Source organism: Alosa sapidissima, chromosome 10 (assembly GCF_018492685.1).
Source record: "Alosa sapidissima isolate fAloSap1 chromosome 10, fAloSap1.pri, whole genome shotgun sequence".
NCBI lineage: Eukaryota > Metazoa > Chordata > Actinopteri > Clupeiformes > Clupeidae > Alosa > Alosa sapidissima.
Genome location: NC_055966.1, coordinates 8,697,228 through 8,723,400, shown reverse-complemented (window position 1 = coordinate 8,723,400; position 26,173 = coordinate 8,697,228). Strand labels below are relative to the sequence as shown.

At 42.8% G+C, this 26,173-nt stretch overlaps 2 protein-coding genes across 4 annotated transcripts in view; both read left to right on the top strand.

Moving 5' to 3' along the window:
- sv2a (synaptic vesicle glycoprotein 2A) overlaps positions 1-13,900 on the top strand; it is a 33,153-nt gene extending 19,253 nt beyond the window's left edge. Inside the window, exons 3-13 of the mRNA XM_042107899.1 lie at positions 2,085-2,265; positions 2,750-2,901; positions 3,394-3,527; positions 4,273-4,362; positions 4,621-4,728; positions 4,982-5,070; positions 5,733-5,897; positions 6,167-6,300; positions 7,514-7,717; positions 8,112-8,271; positions 9,228-13,900. Of these exons, the coding sequence (XP_041963833.1) occupies positions 2,085-2,265; positions 2,750-2,901; positions 3,394-3,527; positions 4,273-4,362; positions 4,621-4,728; positions 4,982-5,070; positions 5,733-5,897; positions 6,167-6,300; positions 7,514-7,717; positions 8,112-8,271; positions 9,228-9,411 (1,601 nt within the window). The 3' untranslated portion in view covers positions 9,412-13,900. The remainder of the gene's footprint in view (positions 1-2,084; positions 2,266-2,749; positions 2,902-3,393; positions 3,528-4,272; positions 4,363-4,620; positions 4,729-4,981; positions 5,071-5,732; positions 5,898-6,166; positions 6,301-7,513; positions 7,718-8,111; positions 8,272-9,227) is intronic.
- A 1,544-nt stretch (positions 13,901-15,444) lies between these two features.
- bola1 (bolA family member 1) lies at positions 15,445-20,536 on the top strand. 3 transcript variants are annotated; one of them, XR_006034762.1, is made up of 4 exons: positions 15,445-15,583; positions 16,411-16,597; positions 17,135-17,263; positions 17,411-18,453. XR_006034762.1 is itself a non-coding variant. In XM_042107892.1 (3 exons), the coding sequence occupies exons 1-3, from the start codon at positions 16,303-16,305 to the stop codon at positions 17,764-17,766; spliced, it is 780 nt and encodes a 259-aa protein (XP_041963826.1). In that variant the 5' UTR covers positions 15,590-16,302; the 3' UTR covers positions 17,767-18,453. The 3 variants fall into 3 exon arrangements, 2 of the variants coding, with proteins under 2 accessions (XP_041963827.1, XP_041963826.1); XM_042107892.1 differs by lacking the exon at positions 15,445-15,583 and having other exon boundaries at positions 15,590-16,597; XM_042107893.1 differs by lacking the exons at positions 16,411-16,597; positions 17,135-17,263; positions 17,411-18,453 and adding an exon at positions 19,581-20,536 and having other exon boundaries at positions 15,488-15,583.
- Positions 20,537-26,173: the final 5,637 nt, after the last annotated feature.

Genomic DNA, 26,173 nt, shown 5'->3' with positions numbered 1-26,173 from the left:
TGGACAGCTCCCTCTCTTCCACAGCGCCGGGGAGCCGAGCTCTGTGTTTGCCCTTTTTTCTGTGGTAGGTTGTGGTAGGCACACGGCAGGGAGGGGAGCCGGTAAGAGATAGCAGCAGGCAGGCAGGCAGGCAGGCACCGCATTGCAGGGACGGCGGGCTAATCACAGGCTGTCATCACCGTCTCTCCTGCCACCGAGGCCCATTGTGTGTGTGGCCCCAAGGTGAGCCAGATGCCGCTAGCAGCCAAAGCTAAATGCCACCGGGGCGGGGAGGGCAGGGAGCTGTGGTCACCTGCAGCCCAGGCCCCAGGCTCAGCACTGCAGCCTGCATCCAGGCCACCGAGGTGGGGGAGGCCACCATCGGAGGCTCCAGCCAGCTGTTGCTACTCAAGGTTCTGTTGTAACAGTGTTTGACACCTCATCAAACACATGAGCTAAATGAATTCTCTGTGAGAAAAAACGATGTCTTATTTGTTTTTTGTTTTTTTTGTAAAAGTAAAGGTTCCGTGTATAATGTACAAACACACATTTTATCTATAGAGAGGCCTCCCACCTATTTGGATTAATTCCACCAAAAACAATGAATAGGAAAAAGCCATTCAAATTTTGCAAACCACAAGCCTTAATATCACAACCTTTATCTGGGAACACGTCTTTAAAGGTAATTATGTCCCCTTGTTTATCATACAATAAAAGGCTTTGGTCAACCATAGGCATCATGGATTCTGTCTGGAAGTGTGAGTGTGGGATGCCAGGCGTTGGAGTCAAAGAGACTGCTTGTGTCTGTGTCTTATTGGGCCTGATAACGTGTCATTAGGTATGCGTTCACTGTGGCAGGAAGTCAATGGCCGTGTCTGACAAGCGACTGTGTGGTGTGACTTCTGTGGCTGACTCATTGCTTTGGTGTACACACACACACACACACACACACACACACACACACACACACACGTGCGACATCACAAGATTAGGAGGTGACAAAACCATCTTCGCAGTCGCATATTCTCAGCCACAGAGAGAGAAAGAGAGTGCAAATGTGGTTAGACGCAAAATGTCTGAATATTCATTACTGTGTCAAAGGTTTCTGCAACTACGGAAATATGCCACTGTAGATGCTAGTTAGCCGTTCTCATGAGGATGTTAACTGACTGATTTTCATTTGATTGAGCACAATCCTGAAAATAAATAACAACATTCTACAGTGGAGGAAGCTTCCACAGATTCCCAGATTCCACTTCCTTTATATATAAAAGGACTTGACTGGGAAAGTGAGTGGGAGAGAGAGATGGGAGAGAGAGATGTGTGGGAGAGATGGGAGAGAGAGATGTGTGGGATCGGGAAATGACTACGGGTCAGATTCAGACGCTGGCCCCTGTGGGCACTTGGACCACTCGATGGTGTTTTAAGCCCCCGACGTCGTATTCCAGGCAGTGCTGCCACTGTCAACCTAAAGGCACCTAATCCTGGTTATGGTTATGGTCATGGTCATGGGATTTGGCAGACGCTTTTGTCCAAAGCGACATACAAATACAAAAACAATATAATATTTAAAATTTAACAGGGAACAGATCCTATCCTAATCCTAACCTTAACCCTAACCCTAAACTTAACCCATGCCTAACCCTAGTGCCTTTCAGGCAGCGCTGCCTTGAAGACAAACATTGGGGTCTTAAAACACCAAGAAATCACCACGGGTCGGATTCAAACGCTGGCCCCTGTGGGCACTTGGACCTGAGTATGGTATGGATGCTGTGGCCACTGTTGACACAGCTCCCCACAGATTCCACTTCCTGTTTTTATGATAAATAGACCTGTGTTTCCTACAATGATTTACACCGCTAATGCACTTTAATCTGCAGATTCAACCAGCTAGCGTTGCTCTGTAATAACGCACTGGAGCTACAGGCACTCTAACAAGACAGCTAGGATCCATTTTTATTCTTATGCCTGTGAGGTGTTTTATTTTTAGTGACTATCCCTCCCCACCCTCTCTCTGTCTAATCATCCTCTCTACCTCTCTCTCTCTCTCTCTCTCTCTTTCTGTCTCTATCTCTGGCTATCTCCCCTCTTCTCTCCTTCCACAGGCCTGATTGTGTACCTGGGCATGATGGTGGGTGCCTTCGTGTGGGGGGGTCTGGCGGACAGGATCGGCCGGCGGCAGACTCTCCTCATCTCGCTCTCCATCAACAGCGTCTTTGCCTTCTTCTCCTCCTTCGTGCAAGGCTACAGCTCCTTCCTCTTCTGCCGCCTCCTCTCCGGCGTCGGGTACCAAACGCTGACTTCCTGTCTCTCTCACTCACTCACTCACTCACTCACTCACTCATCTATTCATTCACTTATTCACTCACACACTCACTTGTTCATTATTCATTTGTTCACTCACTCGCTCATGGTTTCATTCACTAATTCTGTCTTTCACTCTGTCACACTCACTCACTCGCTCACTCACTCACTCGCACACTCACTCACTCACTCACTCAGTCATTCCCTCACTGATAGCCCCTGACAGTGGTGTTACCATTGTGAGAGGGATTTTAATGAGATTCAATTAGAGAGAAGAGAGTTAATTATATTCTGTGGCATTCACTCTCATTATCTCTCTATTCATCTCTCTTGCTCTCGCTCTCAGTCACATGAGCACTGATATGTTATCCTTTTTTCTCTCTTTTCCTCCCCTCATTGTCTCTCTCCCTCTCTCTCTCTCTCTCTTTCTTTCTCTCTCTCTCCCTCTCTCTCTCTCTCTGCTCAGCATTGGGGGTTCCATCCCCATCGTGTTCTCCTACTACTCAGAGTTCCTTGCCCAGGAGAAGCGTGGCGAGCACCTGAGCTGGCTCTGCATGTTCTGGATGATTGGGGGCATCTATGCTGCGGCCATGGCCTGGGCCATTATCCCCCACTATGGTATACAAGACCTCTCTCTCTCACACACCCTCTCTCTCATTCTCTCTCTCTCTGTCATTCTCTCTTTCACACTCTCATTCTCTCGCTCTCTTTCTCTTTAAATCTCTCTCTCTCTCTTTGTCTATGCAATCTGCACAACCTCTGCTCAGTCGCACCACAGTAATAGAATGTACGCCACTTGCATTTCAGAGAAAGTAGTGGCATTTGCAGTAGTGGCACATTGATGAGGAGTGACATTATTTTGTATATTAGGTAAGGCCCTATGGTATGATTTATGTATGGTCGAGTGGTTATTGACTGTAATTAAGCTCTGCAATTCTCTATGCTGGAGAAGAGGCTCTGACAAATAGGCTTGCCATCAGGGAAACATTTTGTCAGTAATAAACATACTGTAACTGTATTATGTTTTAATAAAAGCCATGTTCTCTATTTCTCCATGATCTGCTCTTTCTCTCTGTCTCTCTCTGTCTGTCTCTCTCTGTCTCTCTCCAGGCTGGAGTTTCCAGATGGGCTCGGCGTACCAGTTCCACAGCTGGCGCGTGTTCGTGCTGGTGTGTGCCTTCCCCGCTGTGGCGGCCATAGCAGCCCTCAACATCATGCCCGAGAGCCCTCGCTTCTACCTGGAGGTAAGCACAGCTCACTGGTGCATAGAGGACGACGTCCAGAGACCAGAGTAGCCTACCTATATCAGGAAGAGAGAAGACAGTATTCATTTTTCATTTATTTAATGTGGCACCTTTCCAGACACTTAGGAACTTTTTACAACCAATTTAAACTGCAGTGATGAAATATTAAAAACAAGTTCATGAAGGATTAATGAGGGGGATAGATTAATTATTTAAGCTGTGGTATGAATGAAAAGCGCACCACTTAAAATCAATATGCTACCCATGTCCAAATCCAAGGTCCATTTCACTTGCGAGATTTACACTCTGCTGTACTTTCGTAGTGTTGTAATATCGATGTTCTGTTATTGAATGAGAACACACCTACTTGGGTAGTCCGTCCACAGACTATCTACAGGTGATCAGATTATCAACAAACTATCTGCTAACACTCAGGTAACTTCAGGTTAAAGTTGGATTTGGTTAAGGTGATGTTCAACAACAGTTTTACATACTGAAGTTGAATCTGAACAGATTGTATTTATCCAAATAAAGTGTTACCCAAATATTTAGAAAACTTGCAGAATACTTGTCAACTTGTCAATTTACCTAGATTTTCCACTAACCCTGAAAATATTTGTTGTTCAAAAAGCTTATATTTGCTTTATGAGGGTAATCCACAGAGAAAGAGAAATAACATTATTGCTGAAGTCCCTATGAGTCCTCCTTCCAAATATGGCATGTTTGTTTGTTTGTTTGTTTACAGAATGGGAAGCACGACGAGGGCTGGATGATCCTGAAGCAGGTCCACGACACCAACATGAGGGCCAAGGGCTACCCAGAGAGGGTCTTCTCCGTGAGTGCCCACTGAATACACAGCATTATATCACACTTACACATTATTGGAGTGCATTATTTATTTATATACGGAGCGCAGATATACTGTATCACAGTTGCATTTGTTAGTGCTTCCTCTGAAGCAAGCCAAGGTCAACCACTTCAGCTAAAGCTCTCCAGGATTCCAGCATAATACAGACATCCAGGTCACATAATGATGAGTGGCATGGAAGCGCCTCGAAACTCTGCAGTGAGCCTCCATTTTGAAATCTTCTAGGTCACTACCATAAAAACAGTGAAGCAGATGAACGAGCTGGTGGACATGGGAGACTCCATGGCCTGGCACCAGAAATGGAGGACGAAGCTGTCCAACCTCTTCCACCAGGTACTGTCAGAGTCGACACTTCATCGCCCATTTCAATTTGAAAGTCATTTATCGTTATGCTTATAGTTTTATCCAGGTTATGGTTTTATCCAAAGCGACTTACGGTGTATGATACACCTCATCTTTGTTTTATGTACTGTATTTGCATTTATGTTTTTCTAAGCGAATAAAGCTAAAGTAAAAGCGTATAAAATAACCCAAGAGGAACCTTTTTGTCTCACACACTCACATATTAGTCTGTTTTTCTCTACAGGTGTGGAGCAACTTCCTGACCATCTTCAATCCTGAGTTCCGCCGCACCACCTACATGATGATGGCTGTGTGGTTCTCCATGTCATTCAGGTGTGTGTGAGCGTCAGCGCCAGGCCTGGCTCTGCTGATGCCTGCTGTGCGGCTCAATATTAACAGCACTATTACTCAGTCTGCCTCTCACAATGCCTTTGAATAAATTATTGATCACCGGGAATATCTGAGTGCTTGTGGCATCGTTTCTCCTTTGCCTTCAAGCGATGCCAGACTCGCGGCTCAGTGCTCATTGCTTCTAGCAGTTATTGTACGCAGACTACGCACTAGTCTGGCCAGCTTCCCTTTGTCTGTGATATTGTTTTATTAAGTATTCATCAGCTGTAATTGGTCTTTTGTCTTCACTATTTGTGCTGATCCTGGCTAATTATGGTTCTGTTAGTCAGCAATGTGATAGTTGTGTTTTCACTAGAGGTGACAGATTTTGGTGAAGTGCCTGCTGTTTTGTTAAGAGGGGTTTGAAAGGATAATCATCAATGCCAATATGGTAGCATAGCGCACATATAGACTTGTAGTGTACCATGCTAGTTCCTAATTATGCTCTGTGCATTGCTGTAAAAGAGCTTAATGGTCAGTCAATTTTCCTGAATAAATAACAGATTGGTTGCTTTATTGGTTGGTCCTGCTCATGTAAAAATACAGCAAACCACTGTACACGAGTTTGAAATAAAACTACTCTCCCTGTTGTTCTCTAATTCCAGCTACTACGGTTTGACTGTGTGGTTCCCTGACATGATCAAGTACCTTCAGAAACAGGAGTACTCCTCCCGCACCAAAGTCTTCATCAAGGAGAAGGTGGAGCACGTCACTTTCAATTTCACCCTGGAGAACCAGGTCCACCGCAATGGCGAGTTCTTCAACAACAAGTACGTGTTTTTGTTTATGTTAGCTGATTGTTGTCATGGTTTCTGTGTTGTTTGTTTTAAAGATTGTCAACAGTTTTTTTTTAAAATAAAAGTTTTGATAATATATAGCAACATTTTGGATAAGATATCAGTTTGCTAGTGTTGGTGTATACCCATGTAATATATGCAGCATATGCTTACTGTACATATCTAGTCTGTGATTTTGAGGTGTTTTCAAATACGAATATCAGTCTGGTTTATAATCACTCCATTTCTCTCCTGTGTTAAAGGTTCTTAAACCTCAAGATGAAGTCCATGGTGTTTGAGGATTCCCTGTTTGAGGAGTGCTACTTTGAAGACATCACCTCCAGCAACACCTTGTTCAAGAACTGTACCTTTATCTCCACCCTGTTCTACAATACAGGTTAGAACCAGTGTGAACATACCACACATCTGCTTCTACAATACAGGTTAGAACCAGTGCGAACATACCACACATCTGCTTCTAAAATACAGGTTAGAACTAGTGAGAACATACCACACATCTGCTTCTACAATACAGGTTAGAACTAGTGAGAACATACCACACATCTGCTTCTACAATACAGGTTAGAACCAGTGTGAACATACCACACATCTGCTTCTACAATACAGGTTAGAACCAGTGCGAACATACCACACATCTGCTTCTAAAATACAGGTTAGAACTAGTGAGAACATACCACACATCTGCTTCTACAATACAGGTTAGAACTAGTGAGAACATACCACACATCTGCTTCTACAATACAGGTTAGAACTAGTGAGAACATACCACACATCTGCTTCTACAATACAGGTTAGAACTAGTGAGAACATACCACACATCAGCTTCTACATGACAGGTTAGACCCAGTTAGATCATACCACACATCTTTTTCTACAACAAAGTTAGAACCAGTTAGAACATACCACATGTCTGATACCACATGACAGGTTAGAACCAGTTAGAACATACCATGCACCTGCCTCTACATGACAGGTTACAATATAGAAAGCCCTTCAGCTGCCAACTCAAGTGCTTTTGTGTGTCTCCTCCCTGCAAAGTACACAAAATTTAGTCTATCTGTTTGTCGAATTCTTTGCTGGAGATGACATACAAATGCTACGAAATTGTCTGGTGTGTTTTTCCCCCCTCTCTTCGTCATGTCAAAATGGCTTCAATTTGCCGCACTTGAATGTGCCTGAAATGTTTCAGGTATCCTAGCAACACGGCTCTGATGAGGCTGCACAGCTTTATCTGGTTCTTACAGGCCCCGGCTAATTGTTCACCAAAAAAGTGTCAATACCCGCGCTCTGATGGGCTCCACAGACTCAAACTAAACTCAATTAGACTTGGGATTTTTTTGCACAGATAACATGCGGCCATCAGTATGAATGCCACAGCCACAATCACCTTATTTATTAACACATTTAATCTCGAGTGCATGTAATATTAGTCACTCTGGTGCTTATTTCTGTAGCTTTTATTCTTCTTTATTAAGAATGTGAATTATGAAATATAGTGTCTATGTAGTGAACCTGGATTCTCTTGTGAAAGCCTATCTGAAAGATTAATTTTAACATTCTAAATAATGGACCCTCTTTCTCCATTTCAGATCTCTTCAAGTACCGCCTGATCAACAGCAAACTCATCAACAGTACTTTCCTACACAATAAAGAAGGCTGCTTGCTGGACTTTAGTGACGAGAACAACGCGTACATGATATACTTCGTCAGCTTCCTGGGCACCCTAGCCGTGCTGCCGGGGAACATAGTGTCGGCTCTGCTCATGGATAAGATCGGACGCCTGAGGATGCTGGGTAACGGAGCACACTCCTTTCCTTCCTCTAGTCTCGGCTCTGGTGGCCTCGCTAATAACCCTATTCAATTTGGCACCAAACTGAACGGAAATGCACTCCTGCCACAGGGCAGAAAATAACACTACATTATTCTCCCTCTAATATGGGTATGGCATATCAAATATATATATCATATATCATATATCATATCAAATCATCCTGTTTCAGATGGGCGTATAATGTTACATGTTGATATCAGTTAAACAAATGCTCTGCGGTAAGTGGTGTTAGTGGTACTGTGGTCCTCTGGTGTGAGGCTTACTCGTAAGACTGGCTCAGTTGTTAGCGGCTGAGCGTCGGGTCTCCAGGGCCTCCTCCTCCTCCTAAATGCTGCTCTCCTGCCTCCCCTTTGCAGCGGGCTCCAGTGTGATCTCCTGTGTCAGCTGTTTCTTCCTGTCCTTTGGAAACAGCGAGTCGGCCATGATCGCGCTGCTCTGTCTGTTCGGCGGCATCAGCATCGCCTCCTGGAACGCCCTGGACGTGCTCACGGTGGAGCTCTACCCGTCGGACAAAAGGTACGGTTCTCGTCACATGTTCTTGTCACGAGGCTGTGTGATCTCATTGATGCTGGATAAAAGCCCTTCCTGATAGCTTTCAAGACCATAATTAGATGCTATGTGAGGCTCGGTGAACAGGTAATTTTGTGTCAACTGTAAATTATTCACTATACTGTTACTCATCAAGGGACAAACGCATCATCTTTGAAAAAACAAATACATATAAATCTATTTATTATGTGTGAATGTGACATGTACATATGGGTGGCCAAATGTCTTAATGTTATATAACATAAGCATTATGTCATATCCACTTTGGAATATTGATGCAGTTGAATCAATAAAACAAATAATTTATAAAACAAGCAGGTACTGTAAGCATGCTGTTATAAACCATACAGCAGTGTCTTTCAGACCCCGAATTCAGGGAACAGTAAATCTATGAATGTTTAGAAGGTCTTGGGCTTGGATGCATATGCTGCATTGCTGCTGTTGGCGAGGGCTCACTACAGTGTATTTCTCAGGGGTTATATGAGCAATTTCCTCTCAAAATGTCTGAAAGCATGATTGGTCAGATCATGGAGCCCACGCATATCACTGCAGCCCTAACCTTGGTGGCTGCCAGCAATGTTTCATTGTGTATCCTTTAGCACCCCTGTGTGGTCAAACAATTCTCTCTTGTCAGGACTAGGTCTTAGAGGGACCACGGTGTGATGGTCTGACCTTGTGTGAAGATTATCAGTTATTTGGCTGCACTGATATCGACTTAAAAATGTACACAGATTTGCATGGGCTCTCATAAAAATGCTGATGCACTCCCAAGTCTCTCCTTTCACATATGATTCTCAGCGGTATGAGACCTTTGTGTGTGTGTGTGTCATAGCTCTTTGATGTTTTCCTGTGGGTGCATATTTATGTTGAGCTTGTTCATAAATCCTATAGTAAACCTGGTCCCTTTTCTGTCCACTTCACAGGACCACGGCTTTTGGGTTTTTGAACGCGCTGTGCAAACTGGCCGCTGTTCTAGGTATAAGCATCTTCCAGTCGTTTGTGGGCATCACCAAAGCGGTGCCCATCCTTTTCGCCTCCGGTGCCCTCGCCGCTGGCAGCTTCTTGGCACTCAAGCTGCCTGAAACGCGGGGCATGGTGCTGCAGTAGTGAGGCCTCCCTGCCTACAGGTGGCAGCGTAGAGTAGGGAGAGCCACACTGTGAAGACCACCCTCCCCCACCCAACCCCAGCCTAGTGATCTCACTTGCAGACTTGGCCATGGAGGTTTCATGATAGATATTACTCTCAACAACTGTCTGTTAACGTATTTGCTTTTTTCAATTGTTGTAAATGTGTTGTTTGTTGGGATACACAACAAAAATTTGACACTTGGGTAATTGGATGTATGTTTTTAATGAGAGAAAAAAAAGCCCCCATGTGTATGAATATGGGATGATGAGCCTTTTCTCCAAGATGGTGATATGAGATTGTAGGCCTAATACTTCAAGCCATGCAATTATCTATCCTTGCAGGAAAATAACCTCCAGCTTTCCTTTACAGGGTAATTCAGTTCATTTCCTGACCCACTCTACCCTATGAGTATAGTCAGATAGTCCATCTCATTTTGTCATTTTTAAATGTGGCACAATCACAGGGACTTCAGGGTCCAGGTTTTCGGGGAAAAACCAGGATATGAATCCCTTAAAGTAATGGTTGTGTATGTGTGTGCACAGAAAAAAACAAACTGCCATCTCTAGACAGACATTCCAGTTTCTTTGTAGTTTGAATGTGGTGATCGATTCGCGGTCTGTTTGATTTTTTCCCTTTAATCCTTCTTCAAAATGGTGTGCTATCTCAAACCAAGTAGGGAGGCGGTGGAGTCAGGCAGTTGGTTTTCCTGAATGGACAGTGTTGATATAGTGTGGTGGTGGTTAATATTGTGTACCTCTGGCCAGTTTAAAACAGTTTTTTTTTTAAAGATAGCAGCTGTTTGTGTGTAAGTTGTGTGTACATGTGAGATGGATCAGTTGTCTGAAAAATGGTTTTGTTAAGCACTTCTCATGTTCAAAGCACAGCTGTTTTGAAATAGGCAAAACCTTTGGCTATACCATAGTTGTATCCGAACTGTCTGACCAATGCTCATCTGTGCACAGTAGTTTTATGTCGTAACAGTATGCGGTAAGTGACTTTTTTGACACATGGAAGTAACAGAAGGATCCCGTTAGACACACGTTGTACTGCATCTGAATATGCTTTCAACCTAGGGTTATTTAGAGAGTGTTATGCATGTAACCAAGTGTGGAAATGCATTGAAATATGCTTGAAGATAGTATCCATGTGACATACCAGAGAGAAAAGACATTGCTGTATAGCTAATATATGTGGAATTTGATGTGGCTCAGTCAGGCCACAAAAGACAAAACAGGAAAAAAGAGATCATTTGCGCAATGTTCGTTATTTAATCTCCAGATCCCTCATCAGAGGCCCTTGGCTGGTGTCCATTTTGTAGTTTGTCCAGCCGTGGAAATCACTTACTCTAATGTTTTACGTCATATTGAGCACTTCTTGAATGTGCACAATTGTTTTTTGTTTTGTTTTTGAACGCTTCACCCGTGTGGTAAAGTGTCTGTCTTTAATGTTCTCCTGGACTACGCATTAGTTAAGAAATACCCACATCTTATCATCCATCTGCACAAAACACTTCCACTAGGTTCACATACAACATCGAAAAAAAACTGAGGAAGTCTAAACTAAGCACAAGATGGTTTGACTAAGACTATAAAAAAAACCTATAGGTTTATTTTAACGATGCTGTAAATTATGTATTGAATATAAATATGAAAAAATGCAGTTTAGTCCATAATCAAGTCTGTATGTTTGAAAGATTTACTTGCTAATATATACAATAACATTCACAAGAAAAAAATGACTTTCTGTTTCGGATATAAAAAAAGATCTACCAGTATAACATGTATTAGATAGAATCCATTTGATGTACATATGTGTATTGATTTGTCAAGATATATTTGCTTTTATTTTAAATGATGTTTAAATTCAGAGGATAAGCAGATCTATATATGGATATGCAGTAATTGCATACTCTTTTGCCCATTGTTTGTTTCCTGTCATTTGCCAAGAGAAAGAGGTATCTGTTTGTAGGTATGTATGTAATGTATGTATGTATGTATGTATGTATGTATGTATGTATGTACGTATGTAAGTATGTGTGCTTGCATGAGAACTGTTGAGTGTACTTGAGCATTTTTAAAAGTTTGTTTTATTTGATTATTTGGGGGTTTGGTTGTCTAGTGTTTTTTTTTTTATTTTATATATATTTTTTTACTTTCTGTAGAATACAGATGTAGTGCCAGGGGCTATGGAATTTGTTCACCATGGCATCGTTGGCCTGATTGTTGACCCGTGTCTCATAACACGAACTGATTCTATAAAGATAAACTCAACAGGCAAATCCATGCAGGGAGACGCATTAACTTACAAGGATATACATCTGAAGTTACAATTTTTTTCCTTTGTTGCCTTGGGAACCATTGGATGGCAGTTTGTGTGGTCAGCTGAAACTTAAGTGGCATGGAATGCTTTTTTTTAAGGGGATGTGAATCTCGTAGCAACAGACAAAAAAAAGTTGAATTTCTGCCCTAACTACAAGTAGTAACTTCACAGAATCTGTACTGCCACTCTTTAGGATAGCAGCCATATTGTTGGTGTGGAGCTTTGGACACACCCTGTAGTAAAGCAATCTGTTGTTGTAGCTACATTACTCATGGTAAACTTTGTAGTCTCCCATCTGATACTTCCCCCATTGCTTTGCCAGTCGAAAACGCAAAAGTGGGAGGTGTTTGCTCATTTCAGTGGAACTACATGGCACAATCCAAAGCAGTCATAGGTCGCAAAACAGCATCACAAAAGCACAACATTTATGGCCTGACACTCTTAAGCTCTCCAACACAGTGTCCATCATTCAGATAATCCAGACTGCTTGTACTCCTATTTGCTGTTTTGAGACCTTAGATGAAGGGACACGTGAGCTTGGTCTCTCTTATCCGCTGAGAACACATGAACTGCCATCCTGACCCCCTGGTGTAGTTTCTACCAGCTCTGTCACAGCCACTGTTGTGACAATCTTATTTGTGCCATGAATGATATCTCTTGTTGATTGCCAAATGTTTTATACTTCTTTAGCACCATCACTGATAGTTAACCTTAATAAATATGGCATGGCACAAAGACTAGGGACTAAAACCGTACAAGATCACCAGGACAGTCTTTGTGGATGAAGTATAGCAGCTGGTATTTATGGCATGATGTAAGTGTCAGTTCCTAGCGCAGCCCCAAACGCCCTGTTTCTTCCAGCATAGATGATTGGCATACAGTAGATAAATAGGATACAGTGGAAATTCAGTGCATAAGATATATCTGCCCATTGTTTGAAGCAGACACAGCAAATCAAAAGTTAAAGCCTTAGTCTATAGATTAGTCCATTTGAAGTCCAATGGACAACCCTGCACCTGTGTTAAGCAGTGGATGTGCATACGCCCACTATAGGACATTCTATTCTATAATGTGGTTTGGCGAACAAGACCATTAAGGCTGTTATGGCAGTGTCACAGAGTTGTAACCACATGGACAAACATGGAAATATGCAAATATGGAAAAGTGCATTGTGGGTGCAATCTGGCCCTCTGTGAAACCAGATGGGGTCCGATTTCAGAATTGTTCCGGCACCCTCCCCGAGGAATTCAGTTGCACATATAGAGATCAGTCTGTCTTGTACCATCAGTGCTTAAGCATGCTTTATTATCTCAATTGCAAGGTCTTATCCATGCGTTTGTCCTGCTCCACCGAGTAACCATTTTGAGGATGTCAATATTGCTGTCGTATGCTGTGTAAACGCAAGTAACCTTTCTCAGTGACACTACGAGTTTGTCTCGATGTGGAAGCGGTCTTGGACCTATTGTAAACCTCCCCTGTTAGGATTGTTTTGATGGTCGTATAAGTTACATTTTGTTACAGGGTTTCATTTTTTTGTATTTGTAACTTGACGGGAGCAACAATCAAATCATGTGTGCAAAAAGTAAACAAAGCAATAAGTGACAAAATAAATATGTATCTCTGACACACCCGGATACCATTTGGAGAAAGCACATTGAAAATTTACAGGCCACCTCCAGCAAAGCAGCAGGTGTTAGCGATTAAACAAGAGAGAAAAAAAATCAGTGAACGGCCAACATCTATGTACTCTACAAAAAATACCATAGGTCTTTTGAAGCTTTTGTCTATTGAAATGTATTGCCATAATTTAAATGTGACAGAAATTTATCACGTTATCATTGTACCGTGCTGTAGAGATTGTAGTTGTTTGTATGTACAAGTATAAATATGTGGAACAATAAAAATGACAAAAGACAAAAAACTCCAACATAGAGTATCATAGTATGTTGTCAAAAATGTGTTTTTTGTTTTTTTTGTACATGAGAATGGAGAGAAACTAAAAATGAACTACTAATTAATGTATTACGGTTTGTGTGAGATTATTGATTGAACTTCATTATTTTACACTTGTGCAGTTACCTTGTTAACTTGTCCATAAATGGATTTAAAAATATACAATGAAAATAAACATCTGTCATTATAACTTAACACATAGTTTCATAATCTAACTTGTTTTGTTTGGTCTTGGGATCTTCTTCCCAATCAAGTAATATACTAGGCCTACTTAAAATTGTGAATGAAATTATATCAATCAAAGTCTTGATATCTAACATACAACATTGAAATAGTTATTGAAAATGAATCTTTTTTGTTTTAGACGTGAGAGCAGCCTACTCCCATTCCATTCTTTTTTGGAATTAAAAACAATACTGTAGCTATGCATTTGAGCATACAAACATTATTGAACTCAACTGATTACTTTTATGAAAACATGCCATGCACAGGCCAACACTGAGGGATGTTTGACACTTACTTTCATTTTATCATACATAATACACTTGACCTCAATCCAAGATATCACATAATATGTAGGGCTTTTTACAGATTAAGTAAGTATTCAAGGATACAATATAGCCTTTAGAACCTCATTTCACATGCACATATGAAAACACTACAAAGACCTACGATCTTCAGCTAGAGATGAGAAATCTGAGACATTATTATTGTACATTAATATCACAGTGTCTGCAGATCAATGATGCATTGGACCACATTACTGTGTCTCTGGCTGTGTACATGTAAGCCACTACCGAAAGTGTGATCTTGATGGAGATACTGTAAGCCGATGATTTCATAATATGCGCCGAAACAATAATGGCAGATATTATTTTGAAACAGAGAAAAGGCCATTTTCCAGTGGGACCACACAGTAACAGTACACTCCACCACATTGGATTATTTAGGCCCAATACTATGACAGCCATTTAGTTATTCTTGGTGTACTGTTGTGTTTAACATTATGGGCCTCTCAAAGGTTCTGTAGACAAAAAGTTCAGTGTAATTCAGTCATACATGGCACAAACCAAAGCAGTCATAGGTCGCAAAACAGCATCACAAAAGCACAACATTTATGGCCTGACACTCTTAAGCTCTCCAACACAGTGTCTATCATTCAGTTGGCCTATTTTGGAGGGGGACTGCGTCTTGGCAGCTATGACCACGTATTTTTCAACATGGTTTACAAAATAGTGTAACCACACTGGAAAGTGCTTTCTATAGTGAACTTCACATCCATGTCAATTCTTTAATTAATTGTATTTCACACTTTTCACTTACAAATAGATAAATTATTTAAAATTATAAGAATAAGAATTCTGTCCTCTGTTGATCTCCAGACACTCTCTCGCTCTCTCTCCCTCTCATTTACACACACACACACACACAATAACACGCAAACTCTCCCTCTCTGTCTGAGTTTCTCTCTCTCTGAGATGGACAATTGTTACCTCTATTCCATTCCTTTTCTACTTTGTGTCTACCCCTCTGCCTGTTGTGTTCTACTCTCTCTGCACACATCTCCTGCCTATTGCTCGTCTCTTGTTGGCTACAGTTCACATCACCAACACCATATTTTTGATTAGCCAAGGATGCTTTTTTTTGTTTTTTAGTTGAAGTGGTGTGGATATGTTCTCCATATTTCTGTTTTTTGATAAAGTACTAAGCTACTCCATTTGATGTCTTTTTTGCCATCACTGCTGCCATGCATAGCAAAGGAAGCTTGGTGGAGAGCGTATCATTGTATTTTGCCACTCCTGTACAACAGATGGCGCTGGCTAAGAATGAACACTCTTTCCTCTTCGTCGAACGTCATCTGCAGAAGCTTCGTTTAAGGTCAGTGAATCAAATGTGTCTCTTAATTTTTTTATCTTGAGCACCAGACGTGTTATTAGAACAGAATCTCTACATGGATTTCAGTCACACATTGAAAGTGTTGTCACCTTATCCTTTCTAGCACGTACTTTCACAGTGTAGTTGTCCATGATGCTTAGGTTTGTTAACATTAGGCAGACCTGTAAACAGTAGCATAACGTTAAGTTAGCTAACGTTAACGCTAGTTAAAAATAACTATTCGTTCTCTGGTTCACTGACTGTTTTGTAACGTTACACCTAACATGGCCTAATTGCGTGAAAGTATTCAGATTAAAAGCCCGAGCAATTTAAGCACTGAGGGAACTAGCACTACAGAAGATTTGTAGCATTCTGTAACGTTAACTTCTCAGACTTGGGAAGATACCAGCAGACTGTCGGATCATTCATGAAAGGGACAAACTGATATATCAAGGATAAGGAGAAACGCAGCAAAGCAGTATAAGGCGCTACCCATAATTACATGGTCTAGAGTTTGAAACGTATGAACCATCATGTGGCTGCAGTGTCACCTTTGACCTGTGCATATTGAATAGGCTGCCTAGTCTACGTGGTTCTAAACAGACATGTAAACGATCGTGCTAGAAAGGCAACTCTCATACATGCAATTTTGCAGAAGACCTTTATAATGCATATCAGATAACAATAAAACGTGTGGCGTTTAAACAAAAGCCGTAGGGAAGATGGAAGATCATCACCCTAAGAGAAAGCGCCGCCCCAAATTCACAGATGACGAGCTGTTTGCTCTGGTGTCTGCTGTGTCTGAAAATCAAGATGTTTTGTTTGGGAAGTTTCATTTGGACATTGGCCGTCAAGCCAGAGATCTGAAGACTACTGCTTGGCAGAACGTGACCGATGCGGTCAACAGTATCAGCGATGTGCAGAGGAGCGCAGTCGAAGTTAGGACCAAGTACAAGTACTTCAAGTATGATGTCACCAAAAAAGCTACGAATGAGAAAAGGCACCAAGAAGGAACAGGTAGGTCCACATAAACTCCTGTGAAACTGTGTTGTACCTTTATAGTTATTGGCCTGCACTCACTGTGATGGCTCAAAACAAAACTGTGAAAGGCAATGTTATCTAGGCCTAGTTCATAGCAAGCTGTTTCTGCAGTAGCCTATAATTGCAATGCATGATACATGCATACATATTTTTTATATGACGACTAATTATAGATCAGACATGATTATAGTTAACATTTAATCAATCTTTTTCTGTTTTAATCAAGTTTTGGAGGATGAGGGACTGTTGCCCCTCTCTTAACAATATATTTAGAGGCCTACATGTAGGAAATGTAAGATTCATATTATTGCTATCCTATACTTTGTGAAATTTCCTGAGATAATTAACACTGTAGACCCTGACCTGGGAAGCTTTTGTCCCCTGTATATTGTTAATATGTGGGTAGTGCTTGGCCTAGTTGTCATGGTTAACATGGAAAGCAATCACATGTAATGTTTGAATAGTAGTATAGTAATAGTTAAATATTTGTTGAATCATTTGATTTTCTCTTAGATGGATATCTGTCAAAAAAGATTTTCTACACCCCCGCTGAGAAGGCCCTGCGGAGTCTACTTGAAGTGCACTCACTGTTAGGGACCTCTGAGGGGCCTTTTCTTAATGACGTGATGGCACTGGTTGTGGGTAAGAAACTACGAGCAACTGTTATGCTGATCTTTGAATCTTCTATCTAGATTCTTCCAGAGCGCTCTGGTCTAGATAATCTCGTAACTTAGCTGATGTTATCATATCAAGACCATAATATCATCAGTTACACTTGCTTTTTTTCAGAAGAGGAATCACATTCCCCAGAGCCAGGGAAACCACTAGAGTTGCCTTCTTGCTCTGTTCCTGCAGTAGGGCTCCCCGCCGAACCAGAACCAGAACCGCCGACAGTCACTACGGCAACATCTACATCACGGGCACCAACAACGAATCATCTGTTGTCAAGGCGACGAAGACCAAGGCGGACCTTTAAACAACACCAAAGGCATCTTCCTAGCCATCGGAGAACGAGGAAGGAAATGCTTGTGGTGCAAAGACAAATAAGAGATTTGCTGCAGGATATGAACAACACCATAGCCACTGGCTTCAGAGATATTGCAGCAGCTATAAGATCTGTGGCAGACAACAACAGTCATGCATAAGTCAGAGTTAGAGCCCTTGACTTGGTTTTGGTTTTGGGGGTTTAGTGTATGGGATCAAAAATTATATTTTCTAAACATAATTTCGGGAGAAACCATTAAAAATTATTAGCATCTCAATTACCACATTTTCGCTCTCATATGTCCTTTTCTACATTTCCTTTTCATATATTTAAGCCCGTTATCCTGTCCTGTAATGCCTACGCCACATGCCCACTGACACAAGCACCATTCTCTACCTTATCCATAAGGTATCTGAACACCTCAATACAGGTGCTATAGGCATCCCAAGACCACTTCTAAGGAATTTCTAAGCTCAATTTCAGACATTCTGGAATTAATGGACACTAGTGAATCATTTTGTTCCAGATATGATGTATGATTCTCGATCTCTTACTTTTGGCCTTACTTTTGTACTTGCATATGATCCTTCCATCCTAAGGACCACAATGGAAACAAGCCTTTGGGCTTTGTCATGTTTTTATATCCTTTTGAACACTTCTTGTTGATGGTTCAATAAAGTTTCAATCAAAAATCTTTTCTTTTTACATCATTTAATTTTTTTGTGGATTAAATCAACAGTATGTCCTTTTTGGTTTGAGTGAAACTTGGTTTAGAAAAAGGCTATTGTACATACTAAAATGCATTTAAAACATTTTTTTGTACTAAATTGGTTTCACTTCCTTTGGATACATTGTATTGTTTATGTACAACACAACTTATGTCAGGACTCAGGAATCAAAGCAAGCATAGACTAGGAAGATACTGAGAAAACAAATAATGTTAGTACACAACAAATATACACAATTTTGTTTACAAACTGTGAGAGTTGTTTCTCGGACATCATGTCACTGCATACACTGTGAAAGATCTTTTTAGATGGAACACTGCCATATGTCTGAACTTGAAGCCATCTCGGCTGTAGCTGTCCTCCGTCAGACATATTGGTCCTCCGTCATACATATTGGTTTTCTGCCAATACGCGAGTGACCTTCTGCCACACTATCAGTGCCAGCCACCTAATCAGTGAAATGAGGGTCCAATTTGTTTTCAGTCCACTTCATATGAACTACTCATGTGTTTTACACTTTAGACTGATCTCAGGTCAGGAGCTTAACTATGGATCAGAATTAAAAAGGGAGTTTATCCTTACACAGTCAAGATGTTATTTCTCTCAGTTCTCAAACTTTATGCACAAGTTGACTTGACTTAGTTATTTCTCTTTGTGCACTCTGTCTTTTTATTATTCTATGTTGTATTTTATGTCTTTTAAAGATTGTATGTACTACTTTTAAAGCATTTTTAAACGATTGCCCTTTTATGTACTATTATTTGCCTTTGTTTATGTAAAGCACATTGAATTACTCCTGTGTACGACATGTGCTATATAAATAAACCTGTCTTGCCTTGCCTTGTCTTTGTGTTCACTTTAGTGTGTACTGTACCTGCACATCTACTGACGCAGCAGATATGTATGCTGGGGGCAGCCGTGGCCTACTGGTTAGCGCTTCGGACTTGTAACCGGAGGGTTGCCGGTTCGAACTCCGACCAGTAGGAACGACTGAAGTGCCCTAACGGCACCTAACCTAACCCCTCACTGCTTCCCGAGCGCAGCAGTAGCAGGCAGCTCACTGCGTCGGGATTAGTGTGTGCTTCACCTCACTGTGTGTTGAGTGTGTTTCACTAATTCACGGATTGGGATACATGCAGAGACCAAATTTCCCTCACGGGATCAAAATAGTATATACTTATACTTACTGAAAATGTATAGGCTACATACATCACTCAATCAACTATTATTTTGTGTGTGTTTAAAGGCCTGGTTGCTGTTGTCCTCCATCTTGCTTCTGTCCTCCATTCCTCGGATGCTGTCCAGCGCTCTCCGCACTGCCCGTCCCCTCCTCCTCCGCCCTCTCACTTCCTCCTCCCGCTCGCTAGCGCTGTCCCACCACCGCCCGCAGATGGCGCCGGACCCCACCCGGCCAGTGGAGACGTCCATCCGGGCCAAGCTGACGGAGGCGCTGCAGCCGGCGCACCTGGAGGTTCTGAACGAGAGCCACATGCACGCCGTGCCGCCAGGCTCCGAGTCGCACTTCCGCGTGCTGGTGGTCAGCGAGCGCTTCGAGGGCCTGCCGCTGCTGCAGCGCCACCGCCTGGTCAACGAGGCGCTGCGCGACGAGCTGAGCAGCCGCGTGCACGCACTGGCCATCCAGGCCAAAACGCCCCAGCAGTGGGACAGCAACCCGGCCCTGGCCAAGAGCCCAGCCTGCATGGGGGGCTCCAAGCACGACGAGACTGTGGCCGACAAACTGAAGGCTGGGAGAGACTGAGACTGCTTTAAGAGCTAAGAACTACACTGAGTTATTATGTATATTTGTAATCAATAACTGCTACTATTAAAACCTGTGATTAAAACCATAGTAACCCACATCCCAGTAGTGTCATAAGACTCTTTGACACGTCGGATGAAGATGTAAGACACAGAGCAGGTGTCAGTTATGCTGACTGTATCTCACTTCTACATGAATGCAGTATTACAGTAATATTGTAACGTGGTTGAAATGAGCGGCCTTTGTTATGGTTGTTGCTGTTGAGTGGTTTGTGAGTTGCCATTTAGGACAGACTGTGGGGTCGTAAAGGAAATGGAGATCCACAGGACTTGTGGATCTCCATTTTATAATTCCTGTGTTGCTGGGTTTTGTTGCAGCCAAAGCAAAGGCTGCTAAATAGTTTGGATTGTAACGATAATAAATCTAACAATTCTGCAGTAAAATGTGCTCATATTCATTCATTATGTGAAATACTTTAAAGCGCTATCCTCAATAAAAATGAATTCAGTTGAGAGCATTATGGATGCTTTCAATCTGACCACTAGAGGGCAACAAATATCAACCCATTACCAAGTTGGATCAAGGAGAGAGTCCACCTGGCTACTGTCACACAACCATGTAAATTGACCTAAAATAACAAAAAAAAATTGTTTTACATATTTTACCATCTATGGTATAACGCTTTTATGTTTTGTCATTTTTTTATATTTTTAAATAGAACATTAGGGGCTTATTTTATGGCCTAGTTATTTTAGCCACAATTGAGCCACCATCCAGCATTACCAGTTAAATGGTGAAACAAGTCAATAGGAGTCATGCTGAAGTGTTTAAACCCTTATTTAGAAAACGTTATTATTCCTAACCTCTACCATTTCCTTACCCGTACTATAACCATAATCTAACCTACTATAACCATAATCTCACCCTAAAAAAACCTTAATGTATTATGCACACAATCCAGGTACTCCATGTTTTAAAACCAAGATCACAGGAGTTCCAAATGTGTTCTCTCCCTTCAAATCTGGAGTCAACACGTAGTAACATAAGATGACCTCTGTGCTCCGCTCCCCATCTGGAACAGTTGACCTGTCAGCCCACAAAATCTTGTGAGGAGGCCGAACAACTGGTGGCGTTGTGCGGATGGCCAAACAGTAACGCCACCATTTTACGGCCGTTCCCCCGCGTCCATTACGGAGACCCTGGGGGGGGAGCATGTGGGTCAGAGATGTGGAGTGTGTGTTAGACTCACTGCCCCATGAGGGGGGGGTGAGGAGGGTCTCTGCGGGCCTGTCTTCGGATGGGTGATTTGTGCATTGCCATTCCAGGTGCGGTGGGGCCCGCCCGGAGATCCATCACCTTAAAGGTACAGAAAGTGACTCTGGTGCCTGTTAGCCGTTCACCCCGCAGCCTCCTTCAAAGCAGAGGGGTAGAGAAGCCAAGCTGTTGGGTCATGCATTGGTTAAAGGTGGGGTCTATGGGTTTAATCTGATACACTTCTTGTCAAGTTTTAGTCAGTGAATCGCTCCTCACGGGTTCTCTAGATGTCTGTTTTGTGGTGTTCACACGCCAACCTGGCTCTGTCAATGGGAGAAAGACAGTAGTCCGGACAGCCACTCAACACACTGTTTCAGCAGCACAGTAGGGGCTGAGCTTTCGCCAGAATCACAGACTCGGACCTTTAACTGGGGTTGAGTTTTAGCCATCATTTGGAATATTGTGGTAGAAATATTCTCTGTTTTTTTTTTCTCCGAATGCTGAGTGAAAGGTTTCTGCTTCCGCTGGTGACTATGATGGATCAATATGGGGGTCATTGCGTTGCCCGTGTGTTCCAGTATCGGGCGCATCATCTGGTGGGAACCCTGGTGGTTCTGCGTCAGAGTGGCCGGACCGATGGTGCCTGGACGGGGCTGGGATCGGCCCGAGTGGACGGTTCCCGCAAATGATGCACCCCCCCCCCCCAAACCCTCTCCACCATCTGATTTACGTGACTGTTCTGGAGCCTCTCTCCTGTGCGCAGCTGACCCTCTCCGGGCAGAGAGATCAAGAGGTCAGGCACGGAGAGCGCCAAATGGCCGTCTGAAAAAGCCCCCATCGGGCCCTTGCGTCTCTCAGGGATTGTCGCTGCAGCTACAACAAACTCCCTGCTGGAAAGGGGGCAAGTTTACGCACAGAGGTAGAGAGAGGTGGTGAGAGAGAGAGAGAGAGAGAGAGAGAAGAGAGAGAAGAGAGAGAGAGAGAGAGAGAGGTGGTGGTGGTGGTAGGGGGGGAGGAGAGAGAATCTGTTCCACATTTGTTGCAGCCATAAAAGTGGTCTGGAGTCAGTGTGATTACACTGTGTAAAACGCACAGCTTCATCTCTGATTCAGTGGGAAAGGTTCCCAATGATCATTACATGCTACAAATGGTATTTACCAAACCAGGGGATTAGCGCACCATCTCAATTCAACGGAGGCATTCAATGAGAGCTCACTCGCCGCTGTTCAGGACAAGGAATACATTGTCATCAGGACGTTAACGAAGAGTTGCAAAGTTGAGAGATGATATTCATTAGTTTCAACTGTTCCCAACTATTGTGTCTGTGAAAGGAAAGGGAAAGGCACCAGAAAACAATTAAACTTTGGGGTGATGGCAATAGCTCATTAAGTCTTTTAATTTGAAAGGTTTTTTTTCTCTCTCTCTCTCTCTCTTCTTTCACTCTCCACTCTGCTAACTAATGAAAGCGATGAATGAGTAGCTGTGAAGAGCAAGACAAAAGCAGGAGAAGGGAAGACAATATCCTTGTGTGGGAGAATTAGTTACACTCAGTAGTCCGAGTATTCAAAGCAGAGAGAGGATCAGCGGGGATTAAGAGAAAAGTCTACACAGGTGGGGTGAGGGAGAGAAGGGGGTCACATGACAGGACATTACCTTGTTTGGGAAACAACAGGGTCCGGCTCAGGATGATGCGGCCCGAGACATTTAACGCTGGAATGAGTTTACACCACAGGCGTTCGTCAACACTGAGAGAGAGAGAGAGAGAGAGATGACTGTATTGTGAGCAGTGCTTGTGTATAAGTCATCAGAAATCCTACTGTGCCCATTCATGTTGAAGAAAAGAGTTTTAAAAAGAATTAACTAAAAAGAGGAGAGAGAGAGGATTTTTAGCCAAACTACAGCAACACTTTCTTGTTTTGAATTTTTGATAGATTTGTTCTCACTGATGTGCTTGGCTTCATAGTTTGTGATAGATGTGTGCTCGGTAGTCAGATCTGTTTCTATCCTATAAGTGGTGGTGAACCGACTGAGACTTCAGGGTAACAGAGTACAGACTGTGAGAGAACTGTTTCAAACACCAAAATAAGCTTGGTATGAAAAGTATTTGTCTAACTTTTGGACACTTTTAGCTTTATATGCTCCTTGGTTTAATACAGTTTGAGCTGAAAACTGCAATTTAGCCCTGAATAAACTCTGGTCTAATGCAATCCAAACTGAAATCAACATCCTTCTTAAAATCACCCAATAACAACAGGGACTGAACTGCTCTCACACGCTTCTCTTCAGAATCCCCCACTCAATTAATCTCCTCCTGATTTCCAACTCTGCCTTAGACATACTCAGATTTGTTATTGTTCTCCTCAGGCTGTGCTTTCTCCTTCCCATTCGTAAATCAAGAAGACGTAGAAATAAGTTCACAACTGGCCCTCTGACTGATGGTCACTGAAGCTCCAAAAATACCCCTGCCTGGCTCGGAGTGAGTGTATAGCAGCACATGCCACATCCTGCTGCAGGTTTTAAGGATGGCTCTGGTCATCCCCCAAGGCCATAACTCTTTCCCATTGGGTCGGAACTGGGCAGATCTCAGGATAAGGCTCTTCACCTGGATATCCCTGGTTGGACCCTGGGGACTGATTGCGTGTGTGTGTGTGTATGTGTGTGTGTGTGTATAAGTGTGTGTGTGTGAGAGTGAATGCATTTGTGTCTATCTGTGTGTGTGTGAGTGTGTGTGCTCAAAAGCTGGACAAAAAGGTCAGCGAGAAAGGCTGACCAGTGAATGGAGGGTTAATCTGCGGCAGACCAGATGCATGGGCCATCTGAAAAGAGCCAAAGCGCCTCACTTTTGGCTCGGACAAAGCGTGATCTATTGTTAGTCTGTCAGGGCAGCGTGATATATTCTATCCTACACTTGCGGACAAAACATATCCTCGATTATACAAGCAGCACCACTCTCCTGCACAGCGCCAGCTGAAGGAGTTCGGACACCAGGCCATTTGACCCCTCCGTCTTCTGGTCTTTGTTCCCCAGTGACCTCCGTTCTTTCACTCGGCTCTGAACTTTGGGTCGGCGTCCTCTCTCAAAATAAATGACCAGGGGCCCGGCAGTTTATTTTTATTAGCACTTTGAAATGTTTTTTTTTTTTAAACGGAGATGAAGTGAATAACGTTAACTCCTATTATGCCAAGTGATTGCTAAAAAGTCATAAAAAGTTTTTTTTGTGTGTGTGTTGTGTGTTATTTCACAAGCAGAGCCTTCACAACCTTTTCACTCATCTTGCCCTTAGACTTTGTTTTGTTGTTCTCCCTCATGATTAATTAATAGAATAACCAATTTCTGGTCTAATTAACACCGATAAATAAACTGTGTGCATTTGCTAGGAAGTGTTCAGTGGATAGAAACGCTCTAATGAATAAATAAAGTGTGCTGTTGCCACCATCAGATAAGGTGTTGGGTGATTATTCTGATCTCGCTCCCCTCACTCTGTGGTCATTAACCTCGCTGCTGGCCCCTGTGGACGCAGAGATGGACTCTTGTTACACCCCTCAGGTGGTGCGGTGCGGTAAGAGCTGCCTGACGCTGGCTGCGCCTGTGCTCTTTGCGTAGGTGGTGTTGTTTTCCCTCCACGCCGGTGCTTGTGTGTGGGATCCGTCGGCCGGTCGCCTCTCGTGTCTCGCCAGGCACCGGTGATGTGGCATCACTTCCTCTCCCTTCCCTTTTTCCTGTGTTCAGTTTACAGTAACCGGGCACCGGAACGTGGGCACGCTCGGCTGCCTAAGTGTGACAGACCCCCCCCCCCCCCCCACACACACACACACACACACTCCTCCTCCTCCCCATTTCTCTGTTTCCCTCTCTTTGGGGCCGGGCAGCCATCAGCTTTCTGGCTGTTTACAAAACACAGCAACAGCTTCCCCCCTAGAGTCCACCACCGCCATCTCTATACCTTCTCCTCTATCCCTATACACACACACACACACACACACACACACATAGAATATACACACACAGAATGCACACACTACACACACACACACACATACTCACTAACACTCACAGCTTTTTTTGTTTGGGCTCATTTGAGCAGAAAACCTCTCACATCTAGCAGCAGGAAGGGATCTCCGCACAGTCTTAAGTGCACAATCTGCACCGAGAGAATTCCAGCAGGCTGCTATCTTGTGGCAAGGCAAAGCCTGAGGCTCTTGAGAGAGCAGCAGAAACCCAGTGATTATTTCATATTGATGATTACAGACAGCCAAACGTTGACCTGGGACCCGATCCACATTCCACACTTATAACAACAAGAGTTGTTTTAATTTGTTTGATGATTGAAGAATAAAAGTAATGGAGTTACTCTTGCAGGCCAAGACAAGGACATGTGAAACTTTTTAAAGAAGCTTCACAGTTACCTTTAGAGAGAGCATTACATGCTTTTCTATATGCATTAAATCATGTACATAATATTATGTACACGTGAAATATAATTTACTGATTATCATTGCATTTATAGGAGTGTCTGATGGAATACTATAATAGCTATATAAAATACAACCATGGAAACACCATCTTACTTGTAAAATCCACATTGTGGTTGTTGTATCACGATAGTTAAATATATTATACATTTCAAACCGCTTTACCAGTGCAAACAAGTATGACCACCAAAGTCAAGCTTGTTTTTGGCACCACAAATCTAACATACATTCTTAAAATCCATGGACCCCCACCCTTTTTTTTATTCTGCACCTGTGACAAAAAACTTCAGTGAGCAAATTAGCATCTAGCGGCACCAAGCGCACAGATGTGCGTTGAGCGTGTGCAGAGGTATT

Coding starts and splice junctions, on each gene's coding strand:
- bola1 (XM_042107892.1), top strand. CDS start 16,303: ATGGAAGATCATCACCCTAAGAGAAAGCGCCGCCCCAAATTCACAGAT. Junction 16,598..17,134: donor AAGGCACCAAGAAGGAACAG/GTAGGTCCACAT, acceptor ATTTTCTCTTAG/ATGGATATCTGTCAAAAAAG. Junction 17,264..17,410: donor CGTGATGGCACTGGTTGTGG/GTAAGAAACTAC, acceptor GCTTTTTTTCAG/AAGAGGAATCACATTCCCCA.